The following is a 16526-nucleotide window of genomic DNA, read 5'->3' as shown; positions in this document are numbered from 1 at the left end:
TTTCCCCGCGCACGTTTCTCACTTTCTCTTTGTTGTCACAAAGTATATCTGCAATCCGGACCAGATCGGGTCGGAGTCCGGCCCGTAAAAATGACGAATTTTTGTTTTTTTTTTTAAATAAATAATTTTATATTACATGATGAAAACGAATCTGAATCCTCACCCGGTCAGGGTAGTACAGAGTACTCTCCGACAGGTTCCAGATCACACAAATCAGTGGGGCCCACGGGTAAACTTTTTTTCCTTTTTTCCAAAAAGTATTTTTCCGTGGACCCCACTGTTTTGTGTGGTCGGGGAGCTGATCCGGACTCGATGAAAGCTATTACATACACCATAAAGAATGAAGATTATTAATAGCTTTTTTAGTAAAAATTCATTACTGATGAGTGATGAGCAAACCTTCAACAGTAAGTAATTATGGGACTTCTTTTTTAACCCAAAAAAAAAAAACTACGGAAGTTTTTGTTCGAAAACTTCAGCCTTTTCGTCTTTCATAAGAGAAGATTGGAATGAGATAAGTCTGATCCTCTCGTGTTTGTACAAAATCTAAATTCTCACCCTTTTTTCAGCGTGTTTTTTTCGTTAATGATTTTTTTAATAATAAAAAACTAGATTAGATTCTACAAGTCTATGAGAGCTAACAAACTTTTAAATGTTAATGTAATTGGTCCACCTTCGTATCAAAATTTCATTAAAATGTATAAGCATAAATGCACTAATTGAATATAATAGTATTGCATGATCTAATGTACATAGAAATTTTTTAAATACATTAAATTCATTAACATTTTCAAGTACATTATGTATTTCTACTCGATTTCAGTTAGCAGTTAGAACTCCTCCCACTTGGGTCACTTAAATATATGTTGCCACAAGAGTTTCTTTCCAAACATGATGAAACTAAAAAAGTTGCCCATTTCAACATTGAACACTCTAGCAGATGAACAGGCTGTACCACAGAGATATATGTTTAGCCGAGAAACATGAGAATTAACCATAAGAAGAATATGCCATAAACAACATTGATCATACAAAGAAGTTACAGATATCATGGTAAATGAAAAGGAATTAGACAGTAAATAAATTAATATAGAAAACAATAATACCTACTACACCATCTAAGTAAGCAAATCAGGAGCCACAAATAATGAAGTGACCTGAATAATTGACTGACATACATCCAACGTGTGAGTAATGTTGGGTAGTTGGCAAGAAGTCCTTCAGGCTTGACACCCCCCCCCCCCCAAAAAAAAAAAAAAAAAAAAAGCTTAAAGGCAAACCGTGTAACACTCTTATAGGTGAACAAGCTGAACATATGAAGTAAGCCTCACTCAGCTAAACTGTGTTCGACATTTAAGGATCTTATCAGTCTGGATCCTAATTCCTAAACAAGTATCTAATACCATACAAACAAGATCATCACTCAACTGGGTTACAGCCAACCCAATGAGATTAGATTTTAGGCCATCCTGAACAGAACATTCTTCTGCTCCATCAATACTGGCATCACAGTGCGTTGATAATACAGGTGAAACGGCTGCAGGAACCCAACATTTGGCCATTAAAAGGATTCCAAAACTTAAGTGGCAAAACATCAATGCCACAACCCTGATAACTAAACAGCTGGCCGTAACCTTAGCATTCAACATTCTACTGGAGACCTGAAAATAAAACAGCAAACCATACCCTGACATTACTCATGGACGATGGAACCTTTAAGCAGCACTGATCATGAACTATATAACCTGACAAACTCCTCAAGGTTCTCGACCACCGAAAATCACATCATCCCATGAGGTGAAAGATAAGGTACAATCCTTGAAGAGATCCAGTCTTATCTTGTAACCCAACCCTGCACCACACACCAAAAAGGGGTAGAAACACGCAAGATCTTTAATGGAGCTCAAAGTCCTAGAAAGAACCTGGAAGCAACAACCGATATCACTATTTTTAAGCTCTACATAGCAGCTTCAGAAAACAAACCAGAGACAAGGATCAGATAAAAAATCACTGAATAGTCAACATGACTTCTATCAAGGAGAAACGGAGCAACATGAGTACGGTCTTGGTATTTTATAGCATATAGGAATATAATAAGAGGAGATCATTTCCATTTTCCCCTTCAGAAAAAATATTGACAATATTTAACTACTTAGAAAGACAAGCAAGGAATAACTGGAAAAGAAGAACATTAAGAATAAACAAGGATAGCACACTTTTACACAAGAGAATTTTGAATATGTGAGGCCAGATTTACTGTTGCACATATAAGAACAACCCCTCATTGTAGCCGAATATGCAACAAATAAGTATTTCCTAATCATTATGTCTAATGAATAAAAGCTTTATACATCCAAAATTATTACTGTGTCTAACCAAACAGCACCCAACTAATAATATCAGAAAGAAAAAAGAAAATACATCACATCTCAATCAACCAAAATGGTGTTGTTTATCTCATCTCCATGACGCTGACAAATCAGTGCTAATAAAGCCAAATCCTGGAAAGGTGATCTAATATGTGCAAATACCCTTGTAGTGGATCAGCTATGTTAGAAGAATCTCCAACTCCTTTCTCACCAATGAACTCCACAAGACTGCACGAGTCATTCCCCACCAAAACATGCCTTCTTGAAACAATCGAATCAATTGGTTCATATTAGCCATGTCATCCCTCTACACGAAATAAATCAGCCACTCACTGTGTTGTGCTCCCTTTATCCTTCAACAAATCCATGGCTTCCCTCTCTGTTTCCACTCCTTGTGATTTTTTTTTCACTTTATCTTTATACTACCTCTACCTATCCAACAAGTAACTTCTGCCCCCCGCAACCTAACCCCATCATCTCTCTGCCTCACCTTTCCTGTTTCTCCCCAGAACCCATATGATGCAGATAAGTAAACATATGTGAAAATTTTATTGGAAGAAGCCTTGGGATTATGCATCGAGTCTTTGATTCCATGGGTTATCCTTGTAACGGCCCATGAGATTTAGACTAGAGTAATTTATTTTCATTCCTAGGCTAACTAATGTGGTCAGTTCAACCTTCCTAGGTAGAATTGACTATTGATTATTTTTTTTAATTTCCTAGCTAAGTAGATATTTTATTTGGAAGTCTCAGAATGTCTTGGGGATTTCAAGAACACCATTTTTAGTTGTCCATGCATCTAGCATTTGGACTCTGTTTGGGAATTGCAAATGTTGGTGAAGAGACAATCAATTGAGGTTCAGCCTCCTCCATCTATAAGCTGAAATCATTAGTGCACTACTGCACTCTTAAATAATCTAAGAAAAATCTGAATATGACTACCCTTACTTTGAGACTTTATTTATTGTAAGCAAAATGACACGGCTTGGACTAAGCAGGATCAAGGTGAGATTCCTTTGATCGTGACTTCGGAACTCTGATGGTCTGCAGCCAATGGACTCTGGACTGCACCTATCCCATTATCATTTTCATCAACATCACAAGTATTTAATATTAGATCTGGATAACATTCTCTAACTAAGTTGGTCTTAGTGTAAAAGCCTCCTAGGCTACACCAATCTGATACCAGAGCAAGGCTGGAGACGGTAATAGTTCTGTACCACAAGGAAGTGAATCGGTTACTTTACAACACTGTGGATGTCTGGTCAAGCAAATGCCATGAAGCAACAGCACAAAGATATGCGAGTCAACGAACCAATTGAATGCTTCGTTAACTTGAATTCAGCAAAGTCGACACATACCAAACACTACCTTCATTTTCCAAAGAGAAACAAGGGAAGAAACCTCCAACCTGAGAACCAGAACCTAGAATTGAGGTTTATGTTGAAGAAGATTCAATAATCTCCACCATCAAGAGATAACCAATCCTTGATGTTTCAGATACCCGGTCTTACATGAAGGAAAGGGCAAACCTAGTGCGAAAGGCTTTCTGCACGAGCAGAATCTGGGCGAGCAATTTTCGTACGCAGCCTTACCTCAGCAATTTTTGCTGAGAGGCTGTTTTCATGCCTTGACCTTAGGCTATAAATGTCGTCCACCTTGTGCCTGCTCCAAGGCTTCCATGAACAATTTGAAAAGGCAAAATTGAGGCAGGGGATGACATGAAAGTTTGCACTCAAATTGGTAAGGTGGCCAAAGAAACCACTAAGAACGGTGTGAACAGCGTACAACAAAGAACTTAAAAGAGTTAATACTTTGAAGAAGCAGAGAAGGTTGAAGACACATTCATGGATGACTCCATGGACATGATTATGTCGAGATTGATCAAATAAAGTTGATAATCTCACGTTAATTTTTTGAAGAGAAAGTTCCAAGCCTCGAAAATATGATTGCTGTTTTTTCGTCTGCCTTGAGTTCATCTTGAATGAAGCATATGAGTATATGACCAGCACCCACAGATGGCGATCATCCTGATTGGTATCAATACCAGATTTGAATATCCATGTTTGTTGCAGGTTGCTAACCATACAGCTCTAGCTCTGATGGTGTTTTACTATCCTCTGTACATCCAGCCTGTGAGATACATAGACTGGAGCATATATGGAAGCTGTCTTAACTCTTTTAGTTTTAATGGTCCCTTTTTCTATATACCTATAGTTTTTGTTACTTAACTATATGTTATTATGGTCTCACTTTATTGATTTCTTGTCCTAATAAATATATTTCTTTACATCCTATACTTCATCCATTTATTTATTGGTTCCTTCAGATTAGATCTTTTTTTGGGGGGTAAAAGTTTCCTCAGATTAGATCAATGCTTGTATTATTATATCATATTGCAGTGACATGATTTTGGATGTAGCATCAAGTATAATTATACCAGTACTACTAAGCTATTTGGTACTTGCAATACTACTAATACTAGATAATGGATACACTAAGAAAACTACAAGCCCTCCACTTTATTGCCCAAAAACTTGGGAGGGCCTTCAATGCCTTGGATCACCTAGAAGGCTAGAACTTTGACAAATGACAATCATAGAAGAAATTTCTGGTTTTCTTATCACTATCATGACAATAGGCTGGAGAGAAAGGAAAAAGGATGTTACCAACCTTACAGATGAGATACAGACAGCAATAATAACTAGGAAAACAAAGTATGGACAGCAATAACTTTTGTTTTCACATACGAATTTAAGTGTTCAAATCATCACAATATAAAAGGTACTCACTGCAAGAGGTTTCCACCAGTGTGGGGTCTAAGGAGTGTCGCAACATACACAATTAACCCTGTTTCATCAAAAGGCCGTCTCCTGACTCAAACCCACTAGCACTAGATTGCAATGGAAAAACCCTACCATTACTTAAATCATCACAAGACAATAACCAGTCTTAGTCCAACCAATTGGATCGGCCACACGAACCCTTGCCCTCAATCATCTTAACAAGTCCCGGAAGTCAAGTTAGGAAAAACTTTAATTCATTGGTTCAAGTTGATGAGGGAACACTGTCATGGAGGTCCAAGTAACCCACCAGGTCAGCAGTGAAGAAGCCAAATATGTATTTTCCTCCACTTAAGAAGAGACCCAAAAAGCCAACCAACCAAATAAGAAAGCATGGACCTTAATTCACAAAAGGAAGGGCCAAGACAAGTCTTTAACCAACAGGAGGTTTATTTATAACAGTAGGGGAAGAAAATAAAATTACTCCCTCTTTTTATTTGAGGGTAACCTAGATCTGTAAAGGAGCTAGTGACTACTGCTTCTTTCCCTTTTCCTTTTTTGGGGGTTTGGGGGGAACATGTAATAAGAGTGTTCATAAGATCCGAGGATAACAATCTCAGTGCCAACCCAAGTTCTGACTAGGCAGAAACCTAAATTCACCAAAACATGGTATTTTTGTGTAAAAGTTGAGATGTGATGGGCTGATCAACGTTGGTCTAAACTACCAACAACGTGTGGTTGGTTGAAATTGGTAAAACTTAGTATTATGTTTGTCAAAACTGTGGAAATTTCTAAAATAATGTCAAAAATTGGAGCTTTTAAACTCCCCCAAGGTTTCACCTCAGTAATTTGCAAAGCCAAGATCTCTCAGACAACCGAGATTTGTGTCCATGATCAGATTTACTAAGCTATGGCTTTTGCTATAGTTCTACAATTATTGTTACTGGTTATCCAGTTTACTAGTAGTTAGCATGATTGGATAAGTATTACTATTTTACAGTCCTTTCCTCGCTAAAGAGACCAAGGCATGATTTTGGTCTCCCAGAACCAGCAAATCAGCCTTTTTGAATCTGGTCTTACAAGTTAATTATTAATATCTGAAATGAATTGCTATCGACAGAGTAGTTCAACAAAAGCACAAATAGATCAAAATTGCTACATATTTTGTCACAGCATCTGGATATGGATTGATGATGCAATGGAATTTATATCCTTGATAAAGTTCAGAACATTGGATACCTATTCTCATTGATTTAACAATAGGTGAGATACGCAATTATTAAAATCTCATGGACACATTTACTTGAGAGGGTATAGGACTTTATATAACTTGTCCAACATCAGTACTACTCAAAAGCTAAGTGCATTCGGGTAAATAACTTCAGAACAAACAGTCAGCACTTTTTACATTAACTGTTACTACTTACTATGCCATTAACATTCATTGTTCTTACAGAGTTGTATCACTGCTAATCAAATATCTTTGAACTTTGATAATAAAAGGATACAGATGAACACCAATAACAAAAATATGCAAGCCCAGAAAATAAAGAAATACGACCAGTGAGTACAAGACCAACAAAAGTAAGGCAATATAATGGACAGAAAGAAAAATGACCCAACTCTGATCAAAATTGAATCTGTCTTACGAGCCCATCCAGCCAAAACTTGAGCTCTTAATGTTAGTTCAGTGTCATACAGAATTATAAACTGCCGCGATGTTCAGTGGTTAGTGGCATTTTGTGATTTTTTTCCCTCCTTTGGATGTGCCATTGACCTATTTGGCTAATATTTGGTCAAGATCTCCTATATGAATTGGAATCACCCAACGCCTGCCATGCAACAAATGGTGAACTCAACTGCTTTGTTTGTGAATGTTAAGAGGATCCCAACATCATCAATACTTCAAATCATCCTTAACTTCAAGAGGACTCACTTCTAACTAGTATGGATGGTTTCTCTCAAATGCCATCAAGTACTGAATGGGAGGGTTTCCAGGCATTTCCAATGTCTGAGAGTGTTATACTTAAGCTCTTATAGTGTTCACTCCTAAGGGGGAATTAGGACTGTAGGAACCCAGGAAACTACATCTCAGAAACTGTTAAATATATGGCCTACAGATAAAAAAGGGAAAGAGAGGTTTCAGTGTAAGGACACCTAAAGGATTCCTGAAGCATAGCAGTTCATTAGTTAAATAATAGCAACAGCCAACCTGAAAGAAACCTGAAAAATAGTAGAAGTATCTCTGACAATGCAGTACTACCACAGACAATATAAGACGACCCACATGGCTGCATCTTGTAACGTGTGGTTATTATCGTTGATCATCAAAACAATTTTCAAATATCCAACGTGTAAATTGACAAAAAAAGTCAGGCTCCTGAGTACATAATTGTCATTTTTCTTCAAAGAGGAGAACTTCTTGATCTTGAGATTTACTCGGATCCCAGCCTTCTCCTGCTTCCCAGAGTCCTGTTTTCTTTTTTCTTTACTTCGAACATTTGGTGAAGCATGGTACCTTCACATAACTGAAACTCAAGGAAAAGCTGTCAAACAGAAATGGGATTCATTCAGATCCTCGTCTTCTTATGCTTCTGAGCCTCCAGTTCACTTATTTCTTTGAATTTTAATATTGAGTGAAAGATGGCATCAATGAAGGGAATTTGTCTACATATGCACGCATACAAGAACTGCTTCACCTCCTCCACAAAAGCCAAAAGCCAAAAAATACAAATATAATTTGCAGGATACCCTTTAAGCAAGCTCATGGTAAGTTACCCCCCCCCCCGGGAGTTTAATTAAGGTAAAATGAGAGGAGCCCTTTGGATACTAAGAATCCAATGCTAATGCCTGCCTATAGTTCCAACTTCCAACAGCAAGGTGAAAATGAGAAGACTTGTGTACCACTTTTAAAGTGAATATACAGAAAGAGCTAGAAAGTAATGCAATGCACCATGATCTCTCATTTTATCAATACCATTGTTTACTTCATCAATGAATTTCACATTAAAAGTTTACTGCCTTGAAATCTGAATTAATGAGAAATAAGGTCATCATAGCTCAGTGGAAAGTAAAAGATGTCATAGTAATTCCACTTCTGGGGCCACAGAACCTCCAAAAGAGATCATTTATTACCTCGAAGTAAATACCAGAAGAACAAATCAGGAAACTATTTTATTGCACCTCTAAAGCAGCTACAGAGCATCTTCAACTATACAAAATATAATCCACAATTGGGGTCAATTCTTTATTAGGAAAAACAAGAAAAATAGAAAGAACAGAATCTAATCTATGATATTTAAAGGGCAATGGGAAAGTGAGGTGAAAACTGAAATGTCCGAAAAAAACCTGGGGTTGAAACGTTAACCTTCAATTTTCAATTTCTGGGGTTTCTAGGATTTCTGAGAGCCAAGGGATTTTGCAATGGCCTCAATGATGCGGCTTTGGGATTCAAGAATCATCTCCGTCCTCTTGGTCTCCATCTCTCTTCTATCCCTCTCTGTTTCCTTCAACATCTCCATCTTCATATTCTCAATCCGAACAAACCCTTCCCCAAAAGCTCTAACCACCGAAGCCAATTCGGATATAGGATCGACTCCCTGTGCCTCCACCTCATCCGTCTCGAACGACTTTCTCTTGCGGAACATCGGATTCCTCAATAACCTAGAAACCCCAGGAGGCCCTCCGACTCCAATTCCACCACCACCACTCCACTGAGGAGACGGATACCGTGAAGCAATTGGCGGTCTTCGAAGAATATGATTGATGCTTCGAGATTTGTTAGTGTCGTCTTCATAATCATCATTGTCGTCATTGTCGTCTTCATCGTCATAGCCTCTGTTTCGATTTAGATAGTCAACGGGAGAGGAGATGGGACGGGCAGCGATGGGAAAAGGCCCGCGTTCCATGCGATCCATGTGGTTGAAGAAAGGCCAAAGAGAAGGAGACAATCGCTGTTTCTCTGAGCGGTAGCGTTTGCGAAGCTTCTCCATCTTGTGGCGGCACTGAGTAGCTGTCTTCGAGGGCTCATCGTAGCCGCATCGAACAGCGACAGCGATGGAAACTTCTTCCCATTGGCTTGCCTTGAGCTGGCCTCGCTTCAGAGAGTACCATTTCTCCTGGTAAGCTTCGATGAGGTGCACAGTCTCCATGTGAGACCATGGCAGAGGAGCGGTTTTCTTAGGTGGAGAAATGGAGAGCGGTGAGGGTTGAAGGGGTTCGTGTTCCGTGGATGGTGGTGCTCCATCGGGAGCCGATGAAGAAACGGCAGCCATCGAATTGTACTAACAAGGGATCTGAGTGAGGAATAAATTTAGGGTTTTTACAGGCTGAGCTTTTATGATTGACATTGCGTTTTGGAGGTTGAAGGGGGCGGCGGAGCAGGCGGTGGTGGTGGTGGTGGGTGGTGGTGTCACAAAAAGAAAGAAGAGGTTACGTAGATGGGCTCATCTAAAGTGCGCAGGTAGGTAGGGTGAACACGCAACAAGTTTCGCGAGTCAACTCGCTAGAGACTCCCGGTTCGGATAATTTGCTCCACCTGTCAGACCGATTAGCCAGCGCTCTCAATAATTCAACCCAATATGGCCAAGGGGTGGGTCACCTAAGACCAAAATACTTTAGGGCATGTTTGGTAACAGTAATGCAAAGATTTGAAATCTCTGAATTCATGAATACTAGATTTATATCTATTTGATTGTAAAAAAATTTAGATTTATGAAATCTAAAGATTTATCTTTTTACACTAAAAATATAAATCCGTGGACTTATGGGCATGAATGAAATCCAGAGATTCACCCCTACTGAAAAAACGTAAAACATTTGCATATTCACAAAAATTACGTAGATCAAATAATTTTTTAGGATGAATCCACATATTTCATTCCACAACCAAACAGTTAATTTTATGAATTATGATTCTATAGGTTTAAAATCTCTAAACTCATGTAACCAAACAGGCCCTTAAGCACTTTTGTTTGCAAAAGTAGAGTGGAAAGAACAAAATGTGAACCCTATATATAATGTATGAAAGATAAAAATAAAAATAAAAATAAAATTAAGGAAAAATGTGTTTTTTTAAACATTTTCCCGCCCTTTTTCCTTACCATACATTTATTTCAGCAAACAAATTGTGTTACCTAGAAAAATAAAGAAGCATTTAATATTAGCATCTCTTCTAATTGAAGCCCAATGGGCCCACTCGTCAGCCCATACGCTATGGATATTTATGGGTCACTTTTACTTGTCCATTTGGGTCATTTTTACGTGGAGAATCAGACCGTGACTGTTTTTTTTACCCCATTCTTTTTTTTTTCCTTATAAATCCCCATGCTCTGTTTAGTTGTAAGGGAATTAAAAATGTTTCGATAAGAAGTGAAATGTAATTTTTTACAAGAAAAGTGTATAGATCGACATTTACACATAATTTAATGAATTTTCTACCCATTATCTTTATTATTGAAAATTTTTCAAAAAACTAGGGGGTCATGGACCCCGGTCCCAATTTAACTCTGCCCATGTGTTCGTAACATAAAATTTCCGTTCAAGAGTTCCGGTATCAGAAGGGCAACAAATGGGATATCTTTTTGTTTTAAGGGAGGCGAGCATACATGATACTTATGTACATTGGGCCTGAAGAACACATTTCTGATTCACAGGCCATGGGCTTGGTTCGGCCCAGTAATACCCGAGCCTGACACATTCTTGTATTATAAAATGAGATTGATTGTTGAAAACTGATAATGGTCACCAATTTTTTTTGTCAAAAATTCAAACATTTTATTTATAATTGAAAGATAACAAAGACACAAACACCAAACAAAAAGAAAAAACAAATACTAAGGGATGAGCCGAACGGCCCGAACCCAATAAACCCTCTGAATACTGGTTGTGACAACCACAGAGCCAGAAAAACCTAATGATATAACAAACATAATCACCACCATCGCCTGCGGAGACACACCAAACAGGCGGACACCGACGCAGACATAACCATGCCTCAAAGGCGAAAACCAAGCACGCCACAAGGGCTGACAAACCATACACCCCAAGGGCATACATACCACACGCCTCATAGGCAAAGACAGAACACGCCACAAGGGTGGACAAAACACAAGCCCCAAGGGCTTACAAACCACACACCACCAGGGTGACAAATGAACACGTCACAAACACGAAGACAGAACACGCCACAAAGACACCAACTCAGTTGTACATGTTTTGTTCATGCGAATATGAAAAAAAAAAAGGGCGAGATTAGTTACTTATGTACAGATAGAGTTAGAAATAATGAATCGGCATATAAGAGTTAAAATGCAATCTAATTTTGTTGTGGATTTATCGAAATAGCTAAATTTGACCTGAGCGTGACAAATGATACATAGCCTACATGGATCACGCTTGTTAGTTGGGCTGCTGATATATGATTGATTCGAAAAGTTAAAACCGATTCCAATCCAATTCTGTTTTTAATTGGCCAAGAGAACCAATTTTGACCAGTCGTCTTGCAAGGATCGGCCACTCGGAGGAAGATTGGGCCGGATCTGATCCAAAGTACTGGACCGGGCTCAACAGATTATTGTTCTCAAATATCAAATAAGTTTTATATTTCTTACTGAATATTATTATAATAGAAAAACATGTATTTCATAATGTATAATAGAATTTCATATGTTCCATTATGTATGATCCAACGTCCACCTAGCCAAATTTTCTGTATTGGTCCAACATCCATCTGCCCACGTGAATCAGATGGGCAGAGCTGTTTCTTTTTACCTCAAGAAAATGAATAGACCGATTAGTCCTTTTTGCAACTTAGAATTGTATATTTTTCTTTTTTGGGTAAGGAAAAGATTACAAAAATCATATAAATAAAAATTAATATTCGTATGTTATCTATTACGACGATATTCACTTAAATGTCTTTTCTCTCCCATACCACGTAGGATTGCTTGGTCAATTTCAAGCCTGACTTCAAAACATGTAACTAACTTATCTATGCCTCTCGTATATCTCAAAAATATGAAAATGTCCCGCTAAAGTGGTTTTTTTTGTTTGGTTCACCAACTGTATGAATTGCCATGGTCCTTTATAACATAGTATAAGTCAAAATCATGAAGTCGTATAATCTATTTAGCAAGGTGAAATCGTACACATATTAAATCGAGTATGAATCACCTTCCATCGTGGAACACGACTGTTTCTTTGGTGGGACTGATGATTAAACATTTATCGGTTAAGACGATTAATGGTTAAACTTGATTTTATGGTAAGATAAAGACATTAACCAAAAACAAAGAGACTTTGATGGGACTGAAATCTTTTTTTTGTTTGGGGGGAGGGGGGAGGGGCAAATTTGTACATCGGCTTTTCTTACACAAAACTTGAAGAGAGAATATGCGTTGTCAGATTCGCATGTGTGAATTAACACGTGTCAAGTCGCTTTGGAGAAGAGAGAGATGGTTTGATATTTTGAGGTGGAGGTGGGGAGGGTAGGTGGGTGAGTCAGACCCTTCACGCGTGTGAGAGAATATGAAAGAGAGAGAGAGAGAGAGAGAGAGAGAGAGAAAGGAAATCTGAAAATGCATACGATGAACGTAGTTGAGGCCTTGAGGGTTTGACAGGGAGGAGAGAAGTGATGTCTAGTCTTAATTTTGTAGGTAAGTGAAACGGGGTTCTCCGACGAGTCAGTCATCTGAGGTTATTTTTGTAATTTTCTTAGAATGTTAGCTGAACACGTGGACTTTACGGACTTTACGGACTTTACGGCTTTGCTTCGGCTGCGGTAGGAGAAATTGCAAATCGGCTTCACTCACCAATTTTTTTTAATTTTTTATATGGGTATATTATTATTTTTTTGGGTGGAAAAAAATATTGTATTTTCAACTCGTGTTTTAATTGGTTTCTCGTGAGTCGTGATAATATATCGAACGAGGAGATCGTGTGTCTCGTGATCTACCCCGGTTCTGTCGTTTCATCTTTCAAGACCGGCTGATGTTGCCATCTGTGGACAACCTATCGGTTCCGGTTCGGTTTGATTCCGTTGAGTATACCTGGACGGCTGGACCATGAGAGTGGATTAATTCGAAAATCGAACCAGAAAAAAAATAATTAAAGAAAGTTTGTATTTTTATAAATAATTATAATTGTCAATCACAAAATATATATATATATATATATATATATATATATATATATATATATATATATATATATATATATATATATATATATCTTTTTTACCATGATTAGCTCTACACCCTTTTAGATTATAGTTTGTCTCAATTATCCATAAAATGTATCATACAATAAACGAGGAAACATATCTTATTAATCCTAAAACACATAATGAGAGAAAACTATAAATAAATTTTTTAGCTCTAATACAATCACTTGTCCCTTTTTTGGCCACACATGATTATGTAAGTTTGTCTATTGACAACATGTGTTATCGATTAAGTTACAGAAAGAATTGGAATCCTCCTGGCCCTACTTTTTATAATGATTTGTTTGTCAATGAAAATGGACAATAATCCAAAATAAACCAAATAAAAATTAACAACCCTTGTGAGTTTTGTCTGAACTATAATGATTTCATTTTGTTAAAGGTGGTATGTTAAAGCGGTTAAAGACCCAACTTCCCTAGGAGAGGTCTTGGGTTTGTACCCACTCGACGGCATTAATATAAAACTCACCCCCTAAGGAAGTAAATCGTTGTGCGCGTAAGCTGGCCCGGATGAACCTCAGTTAAAAAATAATAATAATAATGATCTCATTTTTTTTATGGTACCTTTGTTTTTTTATTGTATGATTTTTTTTTTTCCCCTTCTATATTTTCATGGTTAGATGGATCACAAAGAGGCATTTATAATGTTGGCATTAGCATTGGTCATTGTTGTTGATATATATTATGGTATCAAATTGATTCTCTATGTATTCAAAACGAATCAATAATTGGCCAAAAAAAAAAAAAAAACGAATCAATAATTGTCACCATACCAAAAATAAATAAATTCAATAATTGTCACTAATTCACCCGTGACACTATTATGAAAGATTCATTTAACATGATATGCTGCTGGTCTTTTCATGGGTTTAACACTTCCAAGGTGGGACCGCCTACCCTGAAAAAGTAATGAAAGAGACTAAGAGAGTAAAAATGGTATTTTTGGTAGAAAACTATCCTGTACTCTAAGTGTAGGAAGCAGAGACCCTAATTTTGAGCATGTTTAACTGATTGGCCCATTTGATCGATTATTACTCAATAATTGACTTTAGGGTAATTTTCATCTGGACCCCCTGAGGTTTGGTTTATATCATTTTTAGTCCAAAAAAACTGAAACTTTGCATCTGCCTCCCCTGTAAGTATAGAAAAAGTCAATTTAAGGACAAATTATCACTTTTATGACAAATTTGCCCTTTTTTTTTTTAATTTAAACAAAACATGGAAAAAAAAATTCAAATTCAAATTCAAATCTTTGAACCAGAGAAATGCGATTGTTAGCATTCGAAATCAAAAGAGTTGTTTAAGATCGAAACATCATGCCATTCAAAATCAAAAGAGTTGTTTAAGATCGAAACACATGCCATTCGAAATCAAAAGAGTTGTTTAAGATCGAAACATCATGCCCTTGAACCTTGCGTCGAGGCTCTGCCACTTGAAGTTTTCTTAACCCTTCGAGCCATTGAATCACATCTTTCTTATCGTCGGAAGTTTCAGATTTGTCTTCTCCGACACAGTCTTATCTTCGAGCCATGGAATCACATCTTTCTTATCGTCGGCGTTTTAGATTTGTCTTCTTATCGTCTTTCGCCATGAACCGGTGTTTAAGGTCATAATACTTCTGTTTATAGTTATGTGGCTTCAGAAGACGAAGATAAGTGTTTCGATTCTGTATTTCCATAGCCACAGAGTCCCAGCTATTGGTTCCATGACGGTTAATGGCACATGCCAACAACAGCTTCTCCCAAATCCCCAATGATTGCTTCACAACATCTTCGACTTTAGCCATGGTTTCTCATATCTGACGCTCCATCAACCTTTCTGCAATTCATAGATAATTTTTTTTTCAAAACTAGGGTTTTTTCCCTTTTTATTTCTCTTCGGATTTCTCGTCACTTAATGAAAATTTACTTTTTTCAAATTTTTGAATCTTGTTTCCACTTACCTGAGTTTTCCAAAGTAGCCCCGTGAAGCAAGAGAGTTTAAGCTAGGGATTCAAAGTTAAATGAGTTGAATGAAGAAACATTCAAGTGTTTGATGTTCTTAGAGCGGTTGTGGTGTTTAGCTACAGTTCTGAAGAACGGGATTTTGAGAATCACAAATGAATATTAATTTTTTTTATTTTTATTTCCTATTTTTTTGTTTAAATTAAAAAAAAGGTAAATTTGTCATGAAAGTGATAATTTGTCTTTAAATTGACTTTTTCTATAGTACAGGGGAGGTAGATGCAAAGTTTCAATTTTTTTGGACTAAAAATGACATAGACCAAACCTCAGGGGGTCCAGATGAAAATTACCCTTGACTTTATTAGATTTTAAACCCTCATTAATTAACTAATCTCCATTCAACCACCATAAACAAACTTTAATGGGATGAAAATTCCATGCTCAAATAGTCATTCTAAGGAAGCAACCCGTCCGTGAAGTGGTAATTTCCTCGGATGTTTCGGAAAAATAGCAACGAAATTCTGAAAGTGGAAATTCTACTCGTGGAATTTCAGGAGACATTTTCAAGTTGCATGGTTTTTTTTTTTTTTTTTTTTCTGAAAGTTGCATGGTTGGTTACTACAGCTTTCCTTGTTAGTTCATCCGAAAAATATAAAAATATCAACTACGTGGAAATTGCATAGCCAGCGCATAGGTGTATTTGGTAACTTACAAAAAGTTTTACATTAGGCTGTGTTTGTTCGTAAAGGTGGGGTGAAAAAAAATATATATATGGGCCCATATGCAGTGGGGTAAGGGAGAATTTTCTTTGGTCAAAGGGTTTGGGGTGAGGGAGAATAAAAGGTAACAAAACGGTTTAGTGAAAAACTGATAGTGGTGGGTTTTATTTTTTACTTTTTCAAAATTTTTCACAAAATTTATGAGGTTTTAAAAAACCTTGGGTTGAGAAAGTTAGACTACCACCTCATCAGATAAGTTTCATTAATTCAAAGAAGCTTGTCTCTCACTTTCCTATCCTAATTAGGTTATTCTCTTAATTTTAATTTTTTGGTATTAAGGGTTTTTCTCTTAATTAAAAGCTAAAATCACATTGGATATTTCTCTTAATTAAAACCTAAAATTAGGTTGGATTATTTTAGGGCACCGTTTGTTTGTAAAGATAGGGTGAAAAAAAAATGGGTAGGAAACAAAAGCATATAGGGCCCTTGTA

The 16526-nt window shown here is 37.1% G+C and overlaps 1 protein-coding gene across 1 annotated transcript; it reads right to left on the bottom strand.

Moving 5' to 3' along the window:
- Window positions 1–7925: 7925 nt before the first annotated feature.
- Window positions 7926–9638, bottom strand: LOC149009070 (trihelix transcription factor ENAP2-like). Its single transcript, XM_089163197.1, has 2 exons — window positions 8520–9638; window positions 7926–8363 (listed from the first exon to the last, which is right to left on the bottom strand). Exon 1 carries the CDS (start codon window positions 9424–9426, stop codon window positions 8545–8547), a length of 882 nt encoding a protein of 293 aa, XP_089019323.1. The 5' UTR covers window positions 9427–9638; the 3' UTR covers window positions 7926–8363; window positions 8520–8544.
- Between the last annotated feature and the right edge of the window lie 6888 nt (window positions 9639–16526).

The sequence above is a fragment of the Hakea prostrata genome, chromosome 7 (assembly GCF_041222555.1).
Source record: "Hakea prostrata isolate BN-2017 chromosome 7, UWA_Hpros_2, whole genome shotgun sequence".
Lineage (NCBI taxonomy): Eukaryota > Viridiplantae > Streptophyta > Magnoliopsida > Proteales > Proteaceae > Hakea > Hakea prostrata.
The sequence above is the reverse complement of the archived record's forward strand: the minus strand, read 5'-3'. Positions and strand labels throughout refer to the sequence as shown.